General features: G+C 56.8%; 2 protein-coding genes across 12 annotated transcripts in view; both read right to left on the bottom strand.

Annotated features, from left to right (window-relative positions):
- Positions 1 to 1,770: 1,770 nt before the first annotated feature.
- STAC3 (SH3 and cysteine rich domain 3) lies at positions 1,771 to 6,703 on the bottom strand. 3 transcript variants are annotated; one of them, XM_068410775.1, is made up of 12 exons: positions 6,522 to 6,703; positions 5,665 to 5,731; positions 4,995 to 5,256; positions 4,751 to 4,848; positions 4,411 to 4,486; positions 4,233 to 4,330; positions 4,044 to 4,125; positions 3,694 to 3,743; positions 3,445 to 3,548; positions 2,877 to 2,928; positions 2,509 to 2,646; positions 1,771 to 2,242 (listed from the first exon to the last, which is right to left on the bottom strand). In XM_068410775.1, exons 2-12 carry the CDS (start codon positions 5,728 to 5,730, stop codon positions 2,144 to 2,146), a joined length of 1,125 nt encoding a protein of 374 aa, XP_068266876.1. In that variant the 5' UTR covers position 5,731; positions 6,522 to 6,703; the 3' UTR covers positions 1,771 to 2,143. The 3 variants fall into 3 exon arrangements, with proteins under 3 accessions (XP_068266876.1, XP_068266877.1, XP_068266878.1); XM_068410776.1 differs by having other exon boundaries at positions 4,044 to 4,110; XM_068410777.1 differs by having other exon boundaries at positions 4,044 to 4,110; positions 4,995 to 5,253; positions 6,522 to 6,667.
- Positions 6,704 to 7,840: 1,137 nt separating this feature from the next.
- The window catches only part of R3HDM2 (R3H domain containing 2), a 52,137-nt gene continuing 34,214 nt past the window's right edge, over positions 7,841 to 25,763 (bottom strand). For 5 of the 9 annotated variants that reach the window (XM_068409872.1, XM_068409871.1, XM_068409869.1 and 2 more), the window contains 15 exons: positions 25,084 to 25,179; positions 23,539 to 23,570; positions 23,387 to 23,440; positions 20,737 to 20,969; positions 17,666 to 17,883; positions 14,703 to 14,945; positions 13,942 to 14,068; positions 13,275 to 13,510; positions 12,692 to 12,846; positions 12,268 to 12,368; positions 11,308 to 11,477; positions 10,981 to 11,125; positions 10,799 to 10,899; positions 10,179 to 10,263; positions 7,841 to 8,521 (listed from right to left, as the gene is read on the bottom strand). In XM_068409872.1, the coding sequence (XP_068265973.1) occupies positions 8,178 to 8,521; positions 10,179 to 10,263; positions 10,799 to 10,899; positions 10,981 to 11,125; positions 11,308 to 11,477; positions 12,268 to 12,368; positions 12,692 to 12,846; positions 13,275 to 13,510; positions 13,942 to 14,068; positions 14,703 to 14,945; positions 17,666 to 17,883; positions 20,737 to 20,969; positions 23,387 to 23,440; positions 23,539 to 23,570; positions 25,084 to 25,179 (2,340 nt within the window). In that variant the 3' untranslated portion in view covers positions 7,841 to 8,177. The remainder of the gene's footprint in view (positions 8,522 to 10,178; positions 10,264 to 10,798; positions 10,900 to 10,980; positions 11,126 to 11,307; positions 11,478 to 12,267; positions 12,369 to 12,691; positions 12,847 to 13,274; positions 13,511 to 13,941; positions 14,069 to 14,702; positions 14,946 to 17,665; positions 17,884 to 20,736; positions 20,970 to 23,386; positions 23,441 to 23,538; positions 23,571 to 25,083; positions 25,180 to 25,763) is intronic. The other 4 variants (XM_068409875.1, XM_068409876.1, XM_068409877.1 and 1 more) reach the window with 4 other exon arrangements.

Below are 25,763 nucleotides of genomic sequence, written 5' to 3'. Positions count from 1 at the left end.
GGGGAGGCAGGACTAGCAGGTGTCTGGGGGCGAGAGCGATAAACTCCCCTGTGAGCTGGCAGGAAGCCCCTGGGTGAACGGGTGCAGGCGCGGTGGTGCCGCTTCCCTGCGCCGTCAGCGGGAGCTGCTCCTGGGCACCAGCAGCCCCGGCACAGCCCCCTTGGCCAAGGGGGTGGGAGCCAGAGCCCCCCCAAAGCCGCGGGGGAAGCAGAGGCACCCCCTCGCTCCGGCGGAGCCGCGTCCCCGCCCGCGCAGCCCCGCGATGTATTTGCATCTCCTGATTCTGCAGGTGGGGGGGAGGGAGGGGGCAGCTGGGCCGGGACTGGGGACCCCTCCCCACGCCCCTGCCTGCGGTCTCCCCGTGGCGGGGCGCTGTGGGACCGGCGTGCGCCCCCCGCCCCTGAGGGGCCGGCGGCACCACGACGCCCTCCCGAGGGGCTGCTTTGCTCTTCAGTCCCGCGTCCCCTCCCCAGCTCTTCAGCGAGGGCCCGGGCATGAATATTCATGGCAATGGCGGCGGGTGACAGGGACGGGGCTCGCGCCGCCCGCATGGCAAGCAGCCGGACCCGGGTGGCGGCGGGGCACAGGCAGCGAACACCCGTCCCGGCCCGTCACGCACCGGCGCACGGGGAGCGGGGGGGCACCCGCACACGCGCCGGGGGGGGGGGACGGGAGCCGCGGGGGGCGGGGGGGGGCGCTGCCCCCCGGCACGGGGGCCCGTGGTGGGGGCTGCACCGCGAGCTGTCCGCCAGGGAGCGCCGCGGCTTCCCCGCGCCCGCAGCGTCATTTGCATATTTTTGCATACGGAGAGGCCGCGCTGCGCGTCAGCAGCGCCCCCGCCCGGCCCGCGGCAGGGCCAGAGCAGCCGCCCGAGCACACGGAGGCCAGCGGCGAGAGCCCCGCAGCGCAGGCGGCCCCGCCGAGGGCTGCGCCCGCCCGGCCCGTTCCGGCGGGTTCCACGGCGATCGCGGCCGCGCTGCGGCAGCCGCTGTTACCAGGCGGCCGGGCCGGGCCGCCCCGTCCCACGGCTGCCTGTCACCATGGCGACGGGCGGCGCGCGGTACAGGCCCTGTCGCCGTGGTTACCGCCCTGCCCGCCCCCGCGGCCCCGCTTCCGGCCCGTCGCCGTGGTTACCGCCGGCGTCACGGCTCCGGGACGTCACGGGCGGCGCGCGCAGCCGCCCTCGCCCTGCCGCGGCCGGAGACCTGGGCCGGGGCAGCGAGGCCGGCGCGGTGCCCACCCCGGTGCCGGCGCTCCCCGGCGGCGCCGCCCGCCCGGGCACCTGTTCCTGGCTCGGTGCTCGCCCCCCGCATGCCAAGGACTCGTCCTGTCCCCAGGCCCCGTCACCTGTCGCCCGCGGCCCCTATTCGGGCCCTGCCGGGCCCCGCGCCAGCGCTCGGCGCCGGGGGCGGCCGCGCTGAGGGAGGGGCGGACCCGGGCCCCAGGGGATGCGGACCGGGGGGCGGCGGGGGCTCCTGCCCCCTTTCCCTCACGCCACCCGCGCCCGGCTGAGACGCGGTGGGCTCCATGCGTGTGCGGCTGCTGGGAACAGCCTTGGGCTGTGGGGGCCCCACGCGGGGTCATGGGTGCTGTGTTGCGGGGGGTGTACATGCACACGCATGTGCAAGGCACAGGCAGGTGCTGCACCGGGTGTCACGCAGCAGGAAAGCACCTGCTCAGCCCCCCCAGCCCTGTCCGCAGCAGCTGGGGCCCCCGGCAGCCCCACAGTGACCCCCGGCCCAGGAAATCCAAACCAGAGAGAGCTCGGGGTGCGGGAGCAGACATGTATTGCCAAAACACAGGAGTACACAGCCCCGAGCAGCAGGAGAGAACTGCACAGACCCACCCCAGGCAGCCAGCCCCCACCACCTCAGACAGGGGCGGTGTGTCTGGGGCTGCCCCCTCCTTGCACCCCGTGTCTCTGAAGGCACCAAAAACCCCACGGGGTAAACAGCCCAAGAGGCACCTCCCACAGCCCGGCCTGCTCCAGTCCTGGCAGAGATGGTCCCCACCAGCGACCCCAGTGCTGCAGGCATCAGGGAGGGGGGCACCTGCCATCCCCATCCCCACCCCACGCTGGCAGCTCCCTGCAGCCAGGGTCCATCCGTTCCCCTGGCTGGGGGGCCCTGGGACGCTGCCCCGCTCAGATCTCCTGCAGGAAGTCCACGGGGAAGAGCCCCACTTTGCGACCAGTGTAGACTTTCACGTAACCATTCACCTCCTCACCCTTCTGCACCACGATCTGGGGGTGAGAGGGGTGCAGCTGAGACTCCCGGGACCCCACAGAGCAGGGGGAAGGCAGCAGCCCCCAGGCTGAGGGCAGGTCTCATCCAAAGGGCTGGGGGAGGTGGGCAGCGTGGGGACAGTCATGGAGGCCAGGGCAGGGAGTGGCTGTGGGGGCAGAAGGGCGACAGGGCAGCCCTGAGGGGGGTCCTGGAGGGAGGCTAGGGCAGAGATGCAGGCGGGGTCTGGAGGACCACAGGCTGTGACCACGTGGTTCTATCTCACCTGATCCTTCTTGAGCGTGATCTGCCCGATCTCCCGGTTGCCCACGAAAGAGCGTGTCACCTTGTGCACTCGCTCACCTGCCCGCACCCGGATGATGAAGTTTGGAGGGAAGTAGCCAATTTTTTCACCAATCTTCCCCTGAAAGAAGTCAGTGGATGGGTGCAAGGTGGGGGCTGGAGCCGATCTGTATGACCCCCAGATCCCCCCATGACAAATAGCCTGCAGGTTGTGGGTTGGAATGAGGACACAGCAGAGTTAGGGAGCTGTGACCCCCCCTTTGGGAGTGCAATTTGCACTCCCAGCTGACCTCTCCCTTTGGTTTAAGCTCTGCATCTTCCCCCTCTATGCTTGTAGGACACCAGCCTTACCCGCCACCACTCCTCATTAGAGTCATCGACCACCGTGATCTTCTCCCCTGGCCTGTGAAGGGAAGGAAGGGCTCAGTGTGAGTTGGGGCAGAGACCCACCCGCCATGGGAGACCCTGAGGTTGGCAAGGAAAATTGCTCTTCCCACAGCTTCAGCTCCAAGTGCGCTGTATCAGAGATCGAGGAATGCACACAGGCCCTGGGCTCAGGGACAGACAGGTCCTGCATGCGAGCAGCTCAGCCTCAAGTCTGGGGTGCAAGAAATCAGTGGAACCACATAGAGACAAAGACCATGAGGTTTGTGCCCGAGGCCTGGGAGCTGGGAGAGCTGGCTCAGCGAGAGCCAGGGCCACTGCTCGATGTGTAGCCCATTGGGGCAGGCAGAAAAGCCGTAAAATCCAAACCACGGCCAAGCATGCTTCTAATTTCTGCCCCCATTCACTCATTCACAGACTCCCTCCTGGCCCTGAGAGGCTCATTGCTGAGGTGAAAACCTCTCCCCCTCTCCACTGGAGACCCCACATCCTGCCCCTCACCACCCCTGTGCCCAGTACATGGCTGGGAACTTACGGGAAATCCAGGTCATCTTTCTCCAGGGCTTTGAAGCGATAAAGTGCCACAAAATAGTGAGACTGCAGATAGCCACCACGAATCCCTGGCTGTGGCTTCTTGTTCTGGGGAAGGAGGAAAGAGGGGTTCAGGGTCCCAGAAAGGCTGCGGACAGCCCCTGGGGAGCACAGCAGGGAGATCCCTGCAGCCTCTGCCCACGCTGTTCCAAGGCCAGGGGCCTTTGGGGCATAGGGCGAGGATGACCACTACCTTGTCATCTGTTGGGCTCTTCTCAGTCTTCTTGTCCCCTTCAGAGGTGCCTGGAAATGGAAGGAAGGGGGGTTACATCTCTCCTGGTGCTGCCTCCCCTCTCCAGGACCAGCCTCCTCCCCAGGATCTCCTGTGCCCAGGTCAATGAGGGGAAGCAGAGAGAGCCCCATCGTGGAGACCTGAACTGAAGGCCCCATTTCTGCAGGGCAAAACCCACCCTGGCAGGCCCCCCAAGTACAGTCTCCCCCATCAAGCTCCCTCCCTGCCACATGCTTGTGGCTGGATCTCAGCCTCCCTCCAGATCCTTGGCCCTCGCGTGCAGCCAGCCCTGCCGCGGTTGCAACACTCACCGCCCTCGGTTTTGCCCTCTTCTGGCTTCGTGGCCTCTGGTTCCTCATCCATCATAGCAGCCAAAGGCTGCAAGGCAGAGAGCTGTCAGGGGGTGCAGAGCAGGCGGGGAGGTGGGGGTGGCAATGGGGTGCAGGCTGTGGTGCTGGCACCCTTGGGCATTTGGAGCGACAGGCCAACCCCACACTCACGTTTTTCTTGTCATCCTGCCCTTTCTTGCGCTCCTTGTTGGCCATAATGACGCCCGTCCGCAGGGTCTCGAACACGGGGTCGCTCCTGTTGGCTGCCGCTGGGGCACAGGGATGGTGAGCGGGGTTCAGCTACAGGATGCTAGGAGCTGGGGCACCCGAGCGTGGGGACAGTACTTACAGAGCAGCTCCTTGACACAGGCGTATTGCTGGTCACTGTAGAGGGGTGAGCTGTACGCCCGGCGAAACCCTGGGGGCTGGAAGGAAAGAGGAGGTCAGAGCATCAGCCACCACCCAGACCCATGCGCCCTCCTGTGAGAGCTGAGCGGGGAGGGGGAAGATGCTGGGTGACCACCCGGCAGGGGAGTGATGCCTGGGTCCCCCTCTCAGAGCCAGGAAGGGAGGTGGTTCATGGTGCCTGGGTCATGCCTACAGGGACTGAGCTGGCCGCTCCCTGCCGCCGTGCTTTGGTCTTCCCTGCCAGGAGGTGCCCCAAGCCTGGGGCCAGTGGGAACACTCACGATTTTGCCGAAGCAGCGCTGCATCTCCACGTAGGACTGGCAGTGGTGGTGGATGTTGGTTTTGCAGTTCTTGCACCTCAGGCCAAATTTGTTGTTGACTGGTGATGGGGGGAGCAGAGGGGTGGAAAGGAGAGGCAATATGACATTGCAGCTGTGCAGACAGCTGGGCTGGAGCCCTCACCAGCCTTTGCCCCCAGCCCTTGCCCTGACCATGGCCCCCAGCCCCGGCACCCTCAGGACTCACGGACAATCATGCGGGCACAAACATCACAGAACTTGGGCTTTTTGAAGTAATGATCTTTGAACTTGTGGGGTTTGTCATTGACAAGTTTCTGGGGCTCTGGCGGGGGCTCAGGCTCCTCCTCTTCTTCCTCCTCTTCCTCCTCCTCATAGATGTAGTAGATGGGTCCCCCTGAGGGGCTGACCAGCTCCCCATTGGGCTGTGGCTCTGGCGTCATCTCCTCCTTGGGCTTTCGCTGGAAAAGTTGCTTCAGCTTCTGTAGCTGCTGGGGCAGGAGAGGATGCCTCGCACATGGCAGGCGTGTGGGGTGAGGCAGGCGGGCAGAGAAGCTGGTGCCTGCCTCCCCACCCCTTTGCTCTGACCTAGAGATGACTCCTTCCCCAAGGGGGAGGAGACCCCAGGCATCCTGGGGCAGAAATGCTGTGAGGACGGGGACCCTTTTCCCAGCCCCATGAGGTCCCCACAAAAGGAGAAACTGTGACTCCTGAGGACCATGTGGATGTGGGCACCCCGGGGAAAAGTCAAGCTGGGAAATGGCCACCCAGCGCCCTGCTGGATGCAGATCCCACCAGGCATCCCTGGCCCCACAAAGGCTCCTGGGGCTGAGGCGCAGACAATGCTAGAAAGGTGGCTTCCCGCACCCACTCAAGCTGCCCTGTGGGCACCCACTTACCCGGCTCTTGGGTTTCCCACCTGAAGCAGGTGACGCTGGCGGCTCTGGCACTTCCTTCTCTGTCATGCTACGAGGGGAAAAGAGAGACATCATGTTGGCTGGGGCTGTTCCCACTGCAGGTGCCCAATGGGGGCAGAAACGTCCAGACTTTGCTGGATGGGAAGCACCTCCGGAGCCAGTGTCTCCCTGTGCCCCAGTGGCATCACCTCCTGCCGCGCTGCCTGCAGCTGCTGCCTCAGCAAGGGCCAGTTCTGATGCGGGGGGTCCCGGGGCCCCGGGGTACCTGCTGGGCCCCACTGCGCTGGCTGGAGAACGGCAGGCTCCCAGCCCAGCGTGCGCAGCACTGCTGCTTGCTTGGTGGACGTGGTGCCAAGTGCTGCGAGCCAGACCCTGGGCTACCTGTACATGTCCATCTCGGCCTAGACATCTCCATCTCATGGTTAAACTGCAAATGGCACCACTCTTGGCCCCCTAGGACAAGCATGCCTGTGATGCTGTCTGGCATCACTGCACAGCCCTGCTTTCTTCACAGAAGCTCCACACAACCATAGGGGCAGGATCTGCTCCTGCATCCCCCAAGACATGCCTGATTCCACCTTTGACTGTCAACCATCCCCACAGTCCTTCTACCCAGACATCACTATTTTTGGTGATACCTAACACGAGGTCCCCGCCACGTCCCCATGGAAGCCAACCAGGATGACCATCAGGGGAACAGTGGTGGGGGCTGGGGAGCCCTGGGGCAATGGGTGCTGCAGAAGCAGAGCCCTGGGGTCTTGCAGGAATGTAGGTGGAGCAGGGGCCCACGGGGTTCAGTGGCCATGATGAGGGGGAGCCGCGCACGGAAACACACTTACACTGTGTTTGAGCTCTCGTCCTGCGATGAAACACCCCGCAAAGGGTGGCCGATGTTGGGGCCCTGTTGGCTGTGGAGCCCCCAGCCCTCTGTGCCGGGTGCGCAGGGAGGGGGGCAGCTGCCCCAGTCCCGTGGAGAGCGGGAGTGACAGGACAGAGGGGAACCGACAGCTGAGCGCTGGCGGAGGCTGACGCCGAGAAATTGGAGCCCGTGCGTGAGCCAGGAGGGGAGTGGGGTGGAGAGGAGCCACTGGCTATTTGCGTTAGTGGGTTGCTGGGCGTCACAGAGGCCCACCCACCCCCTGGCAAGGGGCAGCAGCAGAGCTGGGGCACACCAAGTGCTCCAGCCTTGGTGTCTCGTTTACTCTCACGTTTGAGGCCCCTGCAGCTGGGAGGGGAAGAGTGGCAGCAGTGGGGTCTCTCATGGGGCAGCACTCATGGCTGCCCCATGCCGCCTTGGCAGCAAATCCTGCTGGTCTGCTCTCCACTGGGACAGAGAGCTGCCACGGAGGAGAGAGCTGGGGACCCCACTGCTATCACAGAATCATCATAGACTGGTTTGGGTTGGAAGGGACCTTAAAAATCATCTAGTTTCAACCCCCCTGCCATGGGCAGGGACACCTTCCACTAGATGCTGCCCTGCAGTGGGTGCCAGGTCCCTGGAGCTGGACAGGCACCCCAGTGACAGAGGTCCTGACCTATGTCCCTGCCAGGCTGTAGGTGGGGGAGGAGTTTGCACCAACACTGGGGTTGGAGCCCACCCCTTCCAGGCAACTCTTACCTCTCCACTTCCACCTGGTCTTGAAGGCAACATCCAGATGCTGCAAGAGGCTCCAGCTGCTGTGTGCAATGCCACGGGGAGGGTGGTGCCAGCCCAACTCCTGTACCCACAGGGCAGGAAGACCCAGTGATACCTGAACCTGTCAGCTCAAGGGCTGCTCCCCTGTAATCAGGAGCATGATGGCGCTTCCTGACAGGGGATACAGCTGGGGACACTCTGTGCCCCCATTCTCGCCATTGCAAAGCTGCATGGGGCCAGCAGTTGGGAGAAGAGGCTATGAATATCCGATGTGGGGAGACCAGCCCCACATCAAAGTGCTCAGCGTTCCTCTTCCAGTCTCGGCAAGCCATGAGCTCACAGCCCTTGTACATGCCAAGCACGGGGGCAGGACCTGGGCAGGAACACATCCTCCTCTGAGTGCCCCTTCTGCTCCCTGGCTCTCATCTCGCCCTGAAGAGGCAGCACAGACAGCCCTGAGCACTGGTACTGGCAGAGAACGGGAAAGCAGTGTTAAAGTGATGGACAAGTTTTCATTTTATATTTAAAAACAACCCCCCAAATAAAATAAACCCCAAAATACCCCCCAAATAATAATCAGATTAAATAAAATGTGCAGTGAACATACCAATCAACACCTGTATGTGCAGTTCAACACAGTGCTTAACAAAACAATATACACAGGGTAAGGTGGGCGGGCATGGGCATCACTCCAAAAATAATAATAATAATAAAAAAAAAAAATCAATTTCTTGTCTCTTAATTATGTCCATATAAATATATCCAGGAAGGAGGGCGAGAGGAAGGGAGGGCAGAAAGGAAAAGAGAAGGCAGAGGGAAGTGCCCGCAGTCCAGTGTGCTCTGTGCCCATGCGTGAGCCCTACTGTGAGCTGGCACGCTCCAGCACCCGCAAGTCGTAGTTCTTTTTGGCCACACGCAGCTTGAAGCGGCTGAGGGAGTTGTTGAGGCGGAGGGAGGCATTCTGGGCAGCCAGCGGGCTGGGGAACACGGCCACGATGGTGTATAAGGCAGCAAGGTCACTGTGCCTGCCGTTCTCTGGAGTCCCGTTGTTGTCCCCGCCGCCCCCATCTCCACGGCGCCCCTGAGTCTCTTTGAGCCACTGGATTTTGGCACCAGCCATGGCGAGCTGGGTGAAGAGCTTGTCAGCCTCTGTCCGCGTGATGCCCTCCGGCAGGTCTGTCACCTCCAGCACTCGGCCCAGCACTGGAGTGGAAAGACAGCACATGTCAGTGGCAGCAGATTCTTGGGTGGCAACAGCACAGTGAGAGCTGACGCGTGGGCTCTTCACCAGCTCTAGTGTTGGAGCAGTCACCTCTACTTCGCCCATGAAAGCAGCGCTTTGCTAAGCTGCCCCTACATTAGGAATGTATTTTTTTAAGCCAGTCACTTCTTGCCCCTCCAACTGCTCCTACCATTCTGCTCCCTACAGTGCCCCATCCTGATCCTTTCCGATGCCCACATCCTGGTCCCCACGTCGCCTGCTTCAAGAGTAGACTGGTATTTCCCATTTGCTCAGGGCTCCAGCAACACCAAGTCCTCCTTGCTTCCTTCGTCTGGGCTTGGCTTTTCAGTTGGGGCTGAAGATGTGGGCATCTTCTGCCCTGTCTTCCTACCCTGATCCTTGGGTACCAGGATTGGGAGCTAACCCAGTCCTCCTGCCCTCTGTCCCTGGAAGGGAGAAAGACAGGCTGCACCCACAGAGGACACTGACATGTGCAGATCCTGAACATGATGCTGCCCTGTGTGCTTCACCCACAGGGAGGATCCCCTTGTGTGCCCACGCCAGCGTCACGCCAACCTCTGTGCCTCTGCTCTGTGGTACTCAAACACTTCTGCTGCCTCCTGGCTCCAGCCCTGGCTTTTGGGCTTAGCAGAGGGCTGGCCGAACGGATTCTTTGCTAATATTAACGTGGCATGTAATAAACACGCCAGACGCAGGAAGGGGGCAGCTCTCTGGCAAGCAGCTCTTAAAGGGCCCCCTGCAATCAGTTGCTGTTGTTGGTCGTGACATGGAGGTGACATGGGGGACAAGTCTGAAGCTGCTGGGAAGCCAGTGAAGACTGCCTCCCTTCCAGGGTGCCTGGCTCATGCCCAGCTAGCAAGTCTCCTATTGCTGTGGGGAGAAGCCAGACATGTGCCTCTCCTTCCTCCCTGATGATCAAGTGGAGACCCCTCAGGGCGAGGAACAGGGAGTCCCTTCCCCTTTGGAGAGAAACGATCCACTGAGGATTTCAGCCCTCGCAGCCACCCCTGGAAGATCCCAAAGCCCTTTACAAAGATGAGGGTTCTGCAGCTCCTGGCCCCACTAGGAAATGGAAGCATGAGAGGGAAGGGTCACTTGGGAGGCAATGGTGGGAATAAGATCTCAGGGGTGTGGACACTCACTGTCTGCTGACAAAGAGAAGTAAAATCCCAGGAGTTCTGTCAGCTCCACCTGCTCCATCATTTCAGCCCTCACAGAGACAGGAATAGGGCCCAGGTGTCCTGGTGCTCACCACTGACTCTCCAACAATTTCTCCCCACTCTTCCTCAAAAGCTTTGATCAGTGCAGGCAGCATTTACTGGGTACCTGAGCAACCCCTGTCCTCCCCACCTCCCGATGCGCACATCTGACTGGGACTGGCTCTGCTGCACACCCCCCCCAAGCCAGGGCTCATGCGGGCTGCAGGGGGCGAGTGTATGCGTGGGGGAGGCAGTGGCAGACAGGAACTGCTCTCCACAGCCACCCCCAGCAATGGGTTCTGTGGGATGCTGGTGTGGGCAAAGATGGCATCTGGAGTCTCTGCCAATGCCAACTATGCCCAAGCAGTGGGGACTTGTCAGAGGGCAAAGAGGGAACTGCTTGAGGAGTGTCACTTGCCTACATCACTTGTCCCAAGGTCAGTGGATGCTGACTTGAGGGCCTGTCTCTTGCTCCGGTTTCCATGTTTCATTCCAGTCTGCCCCTTAAAGAATAAAAATGGTAGTGTGTCACCTGAGGAGACACTGTGGCCTCACAGTGCCCACAGAGCATCCTGGGAGTGGGGGGGAAGACCAAACTTGACTAGGCCATGGCTGCGAAGGGGAATGAAGACACCTGGATGAACCTTGCAGCCCCTAGCACCTTTGAGGTGACACCATGCTTGGGTAAATTAGATGAGATCAAGACACAGCCATGGTTCCAGGACACTCAAAGCACTCGGGGCTGACGCCAATTCTGGGCAAAGCTGGGAGCACAATGAAATTTTAGCCCAGTGCCAGGCTCTAGGAAAATCCATTTACCACGGCAGCTCTGCCAGATGGATGGCAAGAGCATAGGGTAGGCTGCCTGCTACCTAATCAAGGGGTGTCCAAGCACAGGACAGGGTGTGAGACTCACTTCTGAACTGCTCCTGGGCCCTGCCCAGAACAGGGTTGTCTGAGGGGAGGGGGTTGGTCCTGCCTTGCTCCTAGGACAGTGAAAGGGAGGGTGGGGAGTGTGGGGGTTTGGCCCAATTTTACCTGGTGTGCATTGTAGTTGGGCTGGTTGTGGAGCAGTGGTGGGGGACAGATAGACAGATTATACTGCAGCGGCTGGCCCAGCAATGAGTAGCGCCCATCACCTGCACAAAGGAAGCAAAAGTTTGTAGGTGTCTGAAGAAATCACAGGAAAGCCCTGTGCTGTCCCCACTCCTTCCCCTTACCTTGTGCTGGGCCCATGGGCCGGGGGAACTGTGTGAGGACAGGGAGGGGGCTCAGCCCTGTGCAGACACTGTTGAGGTTGGTGACAGGTGATGGCGTCGGGGACTGGGTGGGGGATGTGATGGGGCTGTTCAGCTGGGTGCTGGCCTGGGGGAGGGAGAGCGTTAGACAGCCCCAGTGCTTGTGACTGGTCCCACGCCTGTCTCACCACCATGGGATGAGCCCACCCCCATCTCCCAGCCCATCCAGACAGCACGGATGCTGGGGTCCTCTCTCCCGCCAGGCTGCTCCCAAAAGATGAGCTGCCTTCTTCCCAGTCCTCTCAATACCTGAGCACTGGTGTCTGGGTTGTACAGGTCTCCTGGCTTCTGCCCCCGCTGGTCCAGGCTGTAGTACTTACAGTGGCTCCACTGCACCACAGGGGGATTCTGGGGGGCCTGGGGGCCATTGGGTACATTCAGCTGCATCACAACCATGCCAGGGCCTGACGGAGACACCCCTGGGGAGAGACGAGAGGGGCAGTATTGCCCAGGCCCTGCGCACTGCTGCTGCTGCTTGCTGTGGGACAGAAGCAGCCTGCCTGTCTGTGCAACTTGGCACTCTTCCCCGCAACACCCCCTCCGTCTCTCTCCTCTGTCACTCCTGCCTGCCCAGATGGGCTGAAAAAAGGCCCCACCGAGACCTGGCCAGGATCCCTCTCTGACGTAACAGCTTACATCAGAGTGACAACTTTTAATCCAGGAGAAATGCAAGCAGAAGGGACAAGTCGAAGGCAACGCGAGTGACCTCTCTGAGCATCACAGCAAAACTTTGGGCACAGGATCTAATCCCAGAGCTGCGTGCAGAGCTCCAGTATACTGGTTCCAGCTCTTGCACCAATTCACCAGGCCCTGGCTTGCTTCCCTGCAGCTGGGACAGGATGCAGGAACCCTGATGCCCCTCACCCACCGCCCTGTCCTGTCCCACGAGCTGCCCTGGTGACACTGAGCCGTGGTGCTGGCAGAGGGAGGCCGCAGCCCACAGCAGCTCCCCTCCATCTGCTCCCACCCTGCCTGCCCACCATGGCAAGGAGATGCCAGCACAGGCCAGCATCAGCCTGGAGCAAAGCCTCTGTGCTACGTCCTGGTAATTCCCAGCGGGCCGTGGGATGGGTAAGACTAAGGAAACCCACTGCATGGGAAGCTGCCAGACTCAGCTGTGAACTGGCAGCTCTGCTTACTGCAGCCCCTATAAAACCCGATCCAATCTGTGCAGAATCAGTGCCAGCTCTGACCAGTGGCCCCTCTTACCTGAATACTGCTGCTGCATCTGTGGTGGGCTGCAGGGTGATGGGGACTGTGGCATCTGATACTGTTCAGAGCCAGGTGGCTGAAGGAACCCCACCGAAGGGCTGTGAAGCAGAGAGTGCTCTGGTGAGGTGCTGGGGAGAAACCGCCTGCCCATCTTGTGCAGGCAACCACCAGCTCCCTCAGCGCCTAGATGGCTGGAAACACAGCTGCCTCTGGAGGAGCACAGGAAGCACTGCATGCTGCAGGACAGCGGTGTCCAGAGAGCACTGACTATGGGAGCTAGGATTGGGCAAGCTCAAGAGATGACCAGCATCTATGGTGCCCAGTCATCTTCTCTAGCTGCAAGAGTAGGATGCTATACCCTTTCGGTAGGGCAGCAGGACCCCTTTCTCCCCACAGCAGGCCAGAGATACAGCAGCTTTACCTGGTGCCATTCTGCTGGGCAGTTGGGATGACGCTGTAGTAGATGGGTACCCCTCCAGCCTGAAGCCCCCCCTGAACAGACTGGCTGGCTGGTACAAGCACTGGCTGCTGGAAGGGCTGCTGGACCACACTCTGGGACTCATTTGCCACAGGAACCTGTGCAGGGAGGAAAGAAGCACCCCTGTGGAATGACAGGTAACATAGAGCAGAGGAGCAGGGAGAACTGGCCCCAAAGAGACACCAGTGTGGTCCATACAAGGTCGAAGAGATGCCAGATGGCTGTCTACTGCAGCCCAGAGCAGTACTGCCCAGGCAAGGGCAGCCCCTCCCAGCTCTTCTGCAAACACAATGGCGAAGGGACTAGCTTCACTCAGTCCTCCTCAAGACATGTCCCACACAGATTCAAATGGGGATGTGCCCTCTCCAAGCTGGCGAGCATGCACTATCTTATCTTCTCAAGGGGAGAAAGTCTCCATCTTTGGCTCCATCACTCAGGCACAGGAACAGGGCACTTCCTGCAAGGCCAGCACAGCTGAGGCCCCCTTCCCAGCAGCCCCTCTCCCCAGAGAGCAACTGATGCCTACCTGGTACGAAGGCAGTGGAGTGTACTGGACCATCAGGCCTTGCATCTGGCTCCCCATACTGCTCCTCTGGCTGCTGAGAAGGCCAGGGGGCTGTGCCTGCTGCACTCCCATCATACTCTGCATCTGACCCCCCATGCTGTTCCTCTGGCTGTTGAGGAGCCCGGCAGGCTGTGTCTGCTGCACTCCCATTACACCTTGGTATGTTTGCTGCTGGTTGGACATCACTGGCTGTAAACCTGTCAGAAGAGGGTTTAAATGGAGCAGCTTCCCAGCTGGCCACAGGAGACAGCCTTAGACTTGGCATATGAGGGCTCAAATCCTGCTTTGCCCCCATCTCTTGCTAAAGAGTGGGAAGAGGGCTTCCCTTATGGCAGATGTAAAAAGACCTGAAGGAAGCTCCCGGCTTTAAATCCACCTAGCAGCACCTCAGTGCATGCTACATGCTGAGGGGGAGGGAGGGAAAAGACTAAAACAGCCTTTGCAGACAGACCACGTTTCAACTTTCCTTTGCAGTGTCAAGAGGCACTCTACAGTCAGCAAGTCCAGCAAAGAGTGGGAGACAGGGAAGAGCACCCTGGCCCCAGACAGTGCATGGGAGACCCTTAAGAGCCAACAAGAGGGGCAGGAAAAGGAAACACGTGCCCTCCCCCCTTCTACGCCCCCTTACCAGGCTGCTGGGACTGCTGGGGGAGCTGCTGAGTGCGCTGGGAGCTGTAGGCCACTGGGTGACTGAGAGATCGGTATTGCTGGCTGGAGTTCGGATACTGCCCAGGAGGGTAGTAAGACACCTGAATCTATCAGAGTCAAGAAAACATGGCGATGAGAACACAAGAGGGAGTGGGACCAAGAAAGCTGGTCCCCCAGGACCAGTTTTCTCTCTCACCTGGCCTGGCTTCTGACGAATGAAACCAACCAGGGCTTTGGCTCTGGCCAGATGATAGCTCCTCAGGGAACCGCAGCCCCTTCCCGCTCCTCCCAGCCTCCACATCCAAGCCTTTCCCAGCACAGTAGTGCAAGAGCACAGTAGTGCAAGAGCACAGTAGGCACAATTCTCATCACAGCTCAGGGGAACAATCCTAGAGGTCATAATGCCCTGCAGGACCCCAAAGAGAGCTTAGAGGTGTCAGCCCTGACTCTGGTCACTGTCCGTCCCCCAACACTAAGAACCAGGAATGGCCAGAGTGTCCCCAGATGTGCCTTGTGAGCTCAGAGGGACAAGGGGGCAGAGATCATCCTATGCCTAGCAAGGCTGTGCGCGGACCCGGAGCTTGGACCCGGACCCTGTGTATTGATCCGTCACAAATGAGCAGCAGAAAAAGAGGGGACCCACTCTTAAGGAACTGTTCTCTGGACTGCTCCCCAGCAGCCCCTTGCCTGACAGCTCTGGGCCGAGGCGCACATCCCCTCCAGGCTTGCGCATGTCCTTACTTGCTGGGGAGGCTGAATGTAGCCCTGGGGCTGCAGCACCTGCTGTGTGGGGGCTGTGTGCCCTGAGGCGGAGTAGTTGGAGGTGGGAATAGGCTGCCCAGGGGTTGCCATGATGAATCCTGTCTGCTGAGGATGCTGGGAGATGAGGGATGACTGGAACATAGCCGAGGAAGGATCCGGTGCTTCCGTAGAGCCCTGCCGGCTAAGGCTGATCTGCCCAAAGGGGTTGCTGAGTTCGTCGGCCTGCATTGGGGATAAGTGGAAAGGATGGAGGAGGACAGCACGTAGGACAGAGCTCTGCTGTGTAGATTGCAGACCCCTTCTCCCTACTCTGTGTGGAGGAGCTCGCCCAAGAAAGGTCCCTAGAAACGAGCCACAGACCAAGAGCATTCTGCAGGACAGGGGGGAGGGCATGCGAGCTGCTGGGGGGGCCCGAATGCTCGGCAGACACTGGTGACATGCGGGGCCCCACACAGGCAGGGGTGGCCTCAGCCCAGAAGCCAGGTCCCATGGGGCGTGCCGTTCCCGAAAGACCCAGCAGAGACAACATAGGGGCTGACTGAGACCGCAGGGCAGCCATGACCCCTGGACCCCAGTGCTGGGCACAAGTGTCGCTTCCTGGTGGAGCTCTGGGCTTGACACTTGCTCTTCCCCAGGCTTTTTCCAAGATCGACCACTCCAGCAGTGCCTGGCCCTGGTGGGTCCCGCAGCCTCAGGCATCCCACTGCCTTGACCACACTGCAGCGCAGAGCCTCCACAAATCCCAAACCCACTGGGTGCAGTGTCCACGACATACCTGATTAGCAAAAGCTCATACAACACAAACACAGCACATGAGTACAATAGAGACAGTGCAGAAGAGGAAATGGGCTTTATACCAAGTTGTACTGCTGGGGTGGAGAGACTGGCAAGAGGACTTGGGGGCAGGAGCTTGGAGAATACTGAACAGGCTGCAGCGCTGGGACCGGCTAAGACCAGCAGAAAAGGGTGTGGAGGAGAGAGATTTGGGTGGGAAAGGGGCAGGGGGTGGGGGAAGGAAGGATAGGAGGAAGGAGAGAAAGAAGGAACAACAAGGTTAGTCAACTGAGCCAATTGCAAACACACAGAGGGGGGCATTGCAGAGGGCTGGAAAGCATGAAGACCAGAATGGGGGAGCATTCATCTCTCTGTGATGACACACAGCCCGGCCAGTTGCTTTGTGGAAGCTGGGAAGGCTAACCATGTCTGCAAAGCAGCTCTTGCCTGGCATGAACAGTGACACAAGTTCACAAAGGCCACCTATGGCCAACAGCAGCAGAAGAGCCACTTCCCCCCAGCACCACCTTTGTGTCTCTCCCACTCTCACTTTGTCACTGGGAGGACGTGCTGATGCCTGTTTATGACAACACTTCAGCACCACATACTGCGCTTTGGGCACTGAACCTGTAATGGTCAGCACTGGATTGTTTTTTTGATCATTTGATTTGAACTTTGGTGAAACAGAAGGTGCATGCACATGGGGGACAGTGCATTTTCAGACGTTTCACCAACAGTGAAACACATGAAAAAAGTTTTCCAGGACCTAAACCATCAGAACAGCCAAATAGCAGAAGATACAAAATAAAACCCCAGCAAGACACAGTGATCCTGCACAAACTCCAGAAGCCTGCTGCGTGTTCAAACCTCCCAGTCAGGGCACTGTGCTCTGTCCCATGCCATGCTACAGCTCCAGACAGACACTCCTGCTAGCCTTAGCGCTGGACCCTGGCTACCTCAGGGAGACACCTCATCTGTAGAACCGAGATGTTCCTCTTGAGTCTCAGTATCCTCTGCAAACAGATCCACAACCCTGGAGCCAGTCCAGGGCCCAAGAACTACAAGCTCGCCCCACCCTCATACAGATGGCAACAGACAGCAAGGAGCTGTTCATGTTACCTGCAGTAAAAGCTGTTTGAGGAGGCTTGTTTCCTTCTCCCATCCCAGCCCACTGAGAACACTTAGAATCATAGAACACTCCAGGTTGGAAGGGACCTCGGAAGATCATCTGGCCCAACCTTTCACAGGAAAGGGAGCCTCGATAAGACCATCTAGCACCCTCCCTGTCCAATCACATCTTGAAAACCTCCAGTGTAACTTGCAGTTCTTTGCTGTAGGGAGACATCATAAGTATGAGATGATGCACCAGAAAGGATCCCTATAAAACTCACAGGGAGGCTGAGGTCCAGCACTGACATGCTGCTCTGAATAGGGCAGTATGGGAAGGTACTGAGGATACTTCCCATGCGCACCACCCAGCTCTGCACCCACTGAATGTGACGCAGCTTTGCTCTCCAAACGTGCCCACCAGGGCTGGCTCCCACCCCCTTCCCCAGTCCTGCAAGTAATACAGGGGCAGCTTTTGTGCTGTGGTTTTTTACAGCCTCAGGAGCAGAACAAAGTGTGTAGGAATGAGAGTCACGAGTGCTTTCCAGAGGGCTCCATCCTCAGAAACAGCCCCGCAGGCTGTGGAACATCACTTGGGTTTAACTCAAGGAGGGTCTGGAGAATACACCCAGGCACAGTTCCAGGTCTGCCTCTCACCGGGACATCAGGTGACCAGCCATGGGGTTTCGGCACTGGGGAGCTCAAACCCAACTACCATTTGTGATGGTCCCTCACCACAAGGGCAACTGGTTCCAGTACATAACGCTGCCACTCAGCAAAGGGCTACAGATCCCTTGCCAGGAGGGTTGCTGGCCCGAGCAGATACAGAAGAGGCTGGCAAGTTGAGATGTCACACAGCATCATATCCAGGCACAGCAAGGCCCCCGACCTTCTGCTCTCTGCAAACAGCACAGAGGGACTGTCAATCCCTAACACGTGGCAAGTGTGAGGATACCCAAAACCCACTGGGCAAGCGTGAGTCCAGAGCACCCTGGGTGTATGCTGGCTGTGCTTCTACCTCCCACCTGTGTGTCCAAGGAGCTTACTGTGCAGCAACTCACCTGGGATATCATGTGGTTACTCATGGCTGGCTGCTGCTGGGCTGCAGGTGGAAGTCCTTGGGGCTGCGGTGGTGGCTGTTGGGGTGGCTGTGGCTGAGGCTGCTGGGCTGTGCAGGGTAGGAGGCCACGGCTGGGCTGTGAAGAAGGGGATTGGCTGCATGCTTCAGGGGCACCTAGTACCAGACCTTGAACAGAGAAAGGCATAGCAGGATTGGTACCTGGGAGAGAAAAACATCAATTTGTTGATGTACCTCTTGTACTGCAGCCAGACTGCATTCTCTGCTGCCCACATGGGAGCTTCCATGGGGGACAGGGTGAGCAGCCTGCAGACTAAGTCACTAGTTTGCCTCTGCTTCACAGCAAACCAAGGTGTTGACACCCTCAGGACTCCAAGTGATTGCACCTCACTCCTCTCTGTGTCCATGTCCACACACTGACCCTCCACAGCTGGTCACAGTATCTTCTTCTCCCCTGACCTGTGCATGCCCTGCCTGCCCCACACAGAGAAGACCAGGACGCAACTCTTGCTCCAGACTATGGCCACAAGTCATACAGCTGTTATTCCCAAGAGTGTGCTCTCTTCCCTGATCCCAACCTAGCACCCTCACTCCAAGAGGACAGCCTACACAGTGGTCCCCACCCACAGCGCTCAGGTAGCTGCTGTTTGTATAAACCTTCAACCCTACTCAGAACTGCAGGAAATTAAAAAGCCAATGCCAGGCTCATATGATGAATCTAGCTGGCCTCTGCCCACAGGACAGTGCATGCTTGGTGCCGGTAGGATTGGCACAGGGTAGTAAAAACACATCTGTGTTGCAACTGATTCTTTGGAGGGATGTGCCCTCTGTCTTGTCTGGAAAGCACCAGGCGCAAGTCAGGGCCTTCTATAAATGCCGCGGGCCTTCTGCTGGGATGAGGAATCTGCCTGTTAACAGCAGCACCTGCCTGGTGGAGGGCTCTCCACCCCAGCATGAGGCAGAGATTACTAAAAGAGGGAGCTGCCAGATACACTCATGTCAGCTCAGTACCATAAACCAGTCTGTGGGAAGAAGCTGGAGAGCTGTTCCCAGTCACAGCTCAGTCCTGCAGCTACGCATGGCCCCTGCTCGGACACTAATACATTGTCATGATCTGTTTGAATGCCTGCCCAGAACAGAGAGGGGAGTGAGGGAATCCTATTTTATGGCCACACAGACCCAGCACATGCACATCTTTTGAGTAAAGGGGGTGGCAGGCTGAAAGCAATTCCTTCCCGTGGTAGGAAAAACTGTTAGGAAGGAGTGCGATACATGCTGCAGGGCACCCAGCTGGGAAGTGCTCTCCTCAGTATTTCAGTCTTACTTCCAGAAATAAAAGGGCTGTGAAACTATTGCTTGATGCCCAGTAGCTGCTATTTAACTAATTCTGCCTCTGATCTACTGCATTTCAACAGCTAATCTTCAGGCATTCTCCTAAGGAGGTCTGTATCATCAGCCACATGGTGCAAAGAAGGAAATATTTTGCTGACAGTTGCCCAGGGGCTGAATGCTGAGATGGGAAAAGAGCCCCACAGTCCTAAGCACTTCCTTGCCCACAGAATAAACATGAGGATATGGGGGGGGGGTTCTCCCAAGTGAAAATTCCTTTGCTTTCCCCCCCTCCCCCCAAGATGTTTCTAATCACTTGCCATTATATAAAGCCTGGAGAGCAATTGGTTTCTGTTCCCAGGGGAGACCTGGAGGAAAAATACAGAAAGAGCAAAAACCCAGATCCTCTCTTGCTCTGCTTTGCACAAGGCTGGGACAGGTCCTCAAATAACTGCTCCCATCAGTTGACGAATCAGTCCCAGAGGTGGTTGCAATAATCAGAAAAGTGCAGCCTTGAGCACAATGGAAACAGGGTCCCGAGAAATGATGTAGGTACCTTCAAACTGCAAGATGAATGCGTGGTTTTCAAAGCCAGCCTCGGTGCTAGAACAGCAGCCTGGCTGCCTTTTAGATCCATCCCTTTTATTTGAAAGGATTCTTGTGGAGCAGTCTAATCACCCACAAGCACCAATCTGCCTCCTCTCCCCAGTAAAATGACAGGTCTCAAGCATTTGGGGACCTGCTGGCTACCAGTGAGAACAGAGGAAGACAGACAGTGAGACAATACTGGATTTTGCTCATTGATATTGCACGGCAATTGTAACCAGCTCCTCAGTTATCACTGGACCATTAAAATGAGAGCAAAGACCTGTGCTGCCTCTTCCACAAATGCCTTTCACAAGCAGTCAGTTGAAAATAAAGGATTCTGCTCCCCACTCATAGAAGGGCTGGTGCCCTGCCAAGTGCAGCGCACATCCTCTCAGGAAGCTGTTGTCAGTAACAGATTACCAGTGATGCCCCACAATAACATTCTCCATGCATGGGCTACCCTTCGTGTTGCCTAGACGGAAAAGTAAGAACTGATCTGAAGCAGGCAGAGAGACTTGTGATCCTAATTCCCTTTGGTGCTCCTGAAACCTTGAGCTGTATTCAACAGCTCTTGAAGAGCTGCAGGCCCAGCTCCCTGCTGTTATGTCTGCTCTCAGGACTGTAGTGAATCATTTTGAGAGAACATCGTAGGCAGATACCAATTAACGCAGTCTTTGTCTGATGAGATAGACTAATTGGTGACAACCTTCCCCGGACCTCCTTTGTTGGAAAGCTAGGAAAAGTGCCAGATGGTTCACCCTGACTAGATCTCCTTAGGGCTGTGAGGGATTCTGGGGAGCAGAAAGGAATGACAATACAACTTGCAGCACAGCAGGGGAGAGAAAACAACGGAAAACTGGCAGCTTGAGTTCCAGGGTATGAGACTAAACAATGTGCTTTGTCTTAGATAACTCTGCTAAAGGGAAGGAAGATCTGATGGTGAGTATTGAAAAAGCAGATGACGAACCAACTGGCATATCCCTGCCCAGGTACTGAACACATTCAGATGATGCCAACCATGTCCCATTTTAACCAGAGTCCTTGACCAGAGCATCATGAGCCCCAGTCTCCCAGCCCGAAGACTATGTCTGCTAGGTGCCCTTTGGCAGAAGGCATGCAGGGGAAACAGTACAGTACCTGCCCGGGACGTTCTGCTGGCAGTGCTGCCTTTGCTGCTCCCGATGCTGTCCCCCCGTGTCAGGATGGAGATGCCACTGAAGCTGCTGGCTTTGGTAACAGGCGGTCGCAGGTTGCGGATGGAGCCATCTGAGTCTGTGCTGCTCCATGGCCGAGGCTCCAGCGACTTTATCTCGCTCTCTGTGCTGCTCTGGTGGCTACCTGAGGCCCGGTTCAAACTGTCCCGGTTGCCCCTGCAGAGACAGGAGGAGTTAGACCGTGTAACGGGGCAGCAGCAGGACCTGCAGGTGCTGCATCAGTACTGCCACGCCGGGGTGGTGAGCCCAGTCAGCAGCTGGCTCTGCAACACAGCATGTTGGCACTTTGTATAGGGATCTGACAGCAAACAAACACCCTGGGTCACAGCTTTCTTGGGCATGCACTGTGAAGACCCAGACACTGCTGATCTTCCTTGGCATGTGTTGAGAGCTTGCTCCTGGCCTTTTTCCCTAGCCAGATCCCAGCCTGGAAGAGCTGTCAGCAGGGTCAGAGCATGATCCCTTGCTAAAGCCCTCCTTGTCTCTGAACAGGGAGCTTTTAACAGAGGCCTTGAGATCAGGCTGATCGATCTCTTGCGAGACCACTTTCCATACCAGCCCTAGTTAGGCTTTCTGCCCAGCTGGAACATCTACATGCTGGGATATTGCTGCACTCAGAGCTGTGCTCCCACTGATCGTCTTCCCTTAGTCCCAGGCCACGTCTGGCCACAGCAGGAACTTCACGGAGTATCAGCAAAACATCCCAAGCAGTGAGCTTGGTTTATCAGCCCAGCTGAGGATTGTAAGCATAGTAGTGGGTTCCTGGTCCTTCACTGGGAAGGAATAGTGAGGAAGGCAACGCTGGAAGAGATGTTCATATAACGCTGCAGGCTGAGCCCGGCAGCAGCTCCACACAGTTGTGGAGGGTAAAAGACAGGCTTGGAAGGAACTTCTAAAGTGATGTCCCGGGCTGCTGGGAGCATGCGAGAGCCAAAGAAAATACATCTCTTGGAAAACCAGTACAATGGTTATATCCCTAAAGAGGTGAAGGAATTGGACTACGTAGCCTCAAACCCCAAATTACAATTGACCTAACAAGCATCACTGGGCTCCCTCCAACCTAAACTCTGAAGGCTGCTCCTAGGGATGTTCAGAGAGGTGGGGGCAGTGTTTGTGTGTGCAGGGAAGCGGCATGTCACAGCCTCTGTTCTGATTCAGCTGCAAACTCTGGTTCCCTGAGAACCCAGACCCCTCTCAAGCTGATTACTGCTAACCCAGCAACATAACGGTTCTGCTTTTTCTACGAATGCTCTCCGAACTCCAGGCACGCTACCACACCCTTGCTCTCTGAGAGCACTGCCCTAGCAGCTTCAGCCATGCCTTTCTCTCCATTAGCCTTAGTACAGCCTGTTTCTGAGCGTGTCCACCAGCAGAGAGCTCTCTGCAATCAGATCTGTGCTTCAGCAGCATCAATACAGGACTTCCAAGCGAGTGAAACAGAGAGCTGTATTGCTCCGAATGCCGTGCTTTGAGGGCGGTAAGTCTGGAGTTCACACAGACATCATCTCCAGCAGCACCACTGAGGGAACCCTCATCTCCTCAAGAGCTTGTCTATCTCTGTCCCAAGCTCAAAATGGTCCCGAGGCCCCCATATCCTCCCCCTCCCCACTATGGGAAAGACAAAACAGGTTAGCCAAGCTCTTTAGGGACTGGGCATAACAGTTTGTAAGGCTCCTAGCGCAGCCCTGGCTGCAGCTCAGCTCCTAAAGCTGCAATCACATCAGCAACGGGTTTTTTTGCCACTTGCTGGGTGAGTTTTACTACAGCCCTGTGGCTGATCTGAAACTATACCCCCTGCGTTGAACATCACTGCCACATGCAGACTCCAGGACACAGTCCCTGTAACTGCATTGAGGACACTTTATTTTCCAAGACAGTGTCTCTCCAAGGACAGCCTGAGCCATGTGATGTACCAAGGATAGGGGCAAAGCTGTTCCTACACTTGCTTAGATCCTCCTGTCCTGTTCATACACAGAGATGCTTCATCTCTAGAGCTTTGGCTATTAAACAAGAGGACAGCAGGCATGAGGGTCTCTCCGTTTTCATCCTGTTCTTTATCCTCATACCTTCAGCAGCCTCCTGCAGCAGGGGTCTGTGCAAGGTGACTCGTCAGGCTAACTCCATTCTTCCAGCCCTTTCATCCACAGGAAAACTACTTAGTAAGAAAATGCTGCTCATACACATTCCCAGTGCCCTCTGCAGCATACTCTGGTTGAAACGGAAGCCTGAGACACTTCATTGCCACCATTAAGTAATCCAGTCTTTATAATAAGGGATTAGGGACAACTCCATCTTATCTGGACGCTGATCCTGTCACTGTAAGGGCAGGAGCTTTCCTATTATTTGGGGAAACAAGATGCAGAATGGTTTGAAAAACTGCTGGAATCTGCTGGCTTCCCCATTCCTCCCTGCCATTCCCACCTTCCACCCCTCCATTTTAATTGATGAATCAGCAAAAAAGGACTCAGAAATTGATGTTGCAAAAAATACAACTTCAATAACTTCACAAGCAGCCATGCATGGGGCAAACTTACTCAGCAGGACAATGTACAAAATAAGTCACACAGAGATACCTAAAAATCTGCCTCCGTTTGTGAGAACTAGAAGAAAAGCCTTCTCTGGAGATTCTGTCGGTTAACATCAGAAAAAAGCATCATTATAGAGTCATGCAGTCCTCCGCAGAGAAAGCCAGAGACAGAAATAGTGTCTGCTAAACAGTACTAACCTGCTGTCAGTGAGATATCCATTCTGGCCAGTCTGGAAGCACGGGAAAGACATGGAGATGGGAAGGAAAGAAAACGGAGACTTAGTACCTTTGAAAGCAACAAACCCAGGCAATTTCAAAGCAAAAAGGAGCACAGCACTAACAGTGTGGGACTCGGACAGACTTTGTGTTGTGCACCAGTTACACGGTCGCTCAGGAGTCTTGCTGAGCCTTCTGCACACCAGTCGCATTTGGCTCTCCATCCAGGCCCATTAGGAACCTTTCCTGATATCTGCGACCCTGAGATCTCTCAAGAGTCTGCAGATGTGAGTCCTCAACTCCCTACTTCATTGCTCTAAGGCAGCTTTGATGGTAGCTTTGTCAATGGAACAATCAAGGCCAGACATACAAGGGTCCTTATTTGCTAAATGCAGGCACGATTATTAGAGCCATGAAAAAATAGGCAGAGGGCTCAAAGCCAGCCCAGCCCATCCTGCGATAGTCACCCCTGTCTCTGGAAGTCAGATGCAAAGGACTGGCTCAGCCCACAAACACAGAGCAAGGTTACGTACATGCCTACCCAGTGCTGTGCTAACACGGGACAGCACCTGCTCTAGTCCAGGACTATAGGCAGAGCTGCTCACTAACACATCTGGATGGCTTTGGGCCTGTGCACATAAGACAAGTCCATGATCACAACTTGCTGTAGAGTCATCAGCTGAAGCCTGGTGACTTGACTAGGGACACAGCACAGTGGCTGCCCTAGCATCCTCCTTGGGCAGGCACATGGCAACTCCCATTAGGACAAATGAAAGGCGTTGTCCCCAAGATGCTCAAAAGCAGCAGGCAAGGAGCTGGACTTTGAACGTGATCCATGGCACTTGGAATCGTCCCCGATTATATCATTTGCCACTTGGCTCAGCAGGGAGAGCTGCCTCCAGCTGGCAGGCAGCACTCAACACAGCACAGCAGCCTCCCTGAGCCAGATGTGAGCGAGAAACACGGGTCCGGCTTAGAGGAGTTCCACGTAGGGAGCAGAGATCTCAAGGAAGCAATAATCAAGCTGGACACTTCATAAGAAAGACAATAAACGTACTGCCCAGATTCATCCTGTAAAGGCACAGAGCCCTGCCTGATACTCCAAGGCCAACGCTGCTTGGTCAGGAGGTCGAAGCTGCAGCACTGGAGAGAAGCTGGGTGGGACAGCTGCTGCTCCTTTTATGTTCATCGACTGATTTGCTAGTCATCCCAGAAATGCTACTGCATAAGCTTATAATCTTGCTGGGCAGCAAGGAGCAAAACTGCCTCCTCTGTCAGTCCCCACATGTCTGCTGCCCCCTGAACAGGCAATTTAGGGAAGGAGCAGATTGGGGAGTGGAGGTGTGGCTCCTCTATCTCATGTCTTAGACATCTTTGTTAGGAGCTGGAATTCAACAGTAGATACCAAGAACACCGGGAAATTTGTAGAAAAGGCCATGACGAGATCTGGCCTCTTAGTATACTCAAGGACACCTTCTGCCACAAAGTTCCAGGAGGGTACCTTGCAAGTGAGTCATCCAAGCTTACCTCTCGTGCAAATATCCGCTCCCTGACTCGCTGATACTCTTCCTCTCGCTCTTCTATAGATTTGCTCCTTCTCCCATCCTGCAAGGGGAGTCTGATCTGAAGGGACAAACACATCTCAGCGGGTCAGCAGTTGCCAACGGGAGCAGGGGGCGCAGTCAGCTGCTGATACTTTTATGTAGCAGTGCAAGTGGATGTGGATTACGGAGTGTGTGCACGATGCCTGGATGCAATGACACAGCCTCTGCCTTTGAACCTACCTTCTGGACACCTATGTCTAGGGATGAACATCCTGGAGGTCTTACTGCACTCCACCTCCTGGATCAAGCACAACCATTCTGCCTGAACTCTGCATGATTTGGAAAGGACAGATCAGGAATATTACCATGTGCTTCTGAAAGACAGTCTGTTCCCAGGGGTCAAAAGCTAAAGGCCACACTTTGGAGCATATGCCAACCAGCAAACTCCTGCTCAGTCATGGATTCTGTGCTTTGTGGGTATCTGCATCACCTGCAGAGTGCCACCATGGGAAAACCAGAAACTGATACTGATTGCAATGACTAGCTCCCCATCCTGATGACTTAAGTTCAGAAACATGACCCAAAGCAAGGGATAGTGGTATGCTGGGGCAATGTAAAGATGGGAGCTAAAAGAGCAAAGAGCATGAGATCCCTGGGGAAGCC

This window comes from Nyctibius grandis, chromosome 11 (assembly GCF_013368605.1).
Source record: "Nyctibius grandis isolate bNycGra1 chromosome 11, bNycGra1.pri, whole genome shotgun sequence".
NCBI classification, from domain to species: Eukaryota; Metazoa; Chordata; class Aves; order Nyctibiiformes; family Nyctibiidae; genus Nyctibius; species Nyctibius grandis.
Note: the sequence above shows the minus strand (reverse complement) of the source record. Positions and strands in the feature narration are given on the sequence as shown.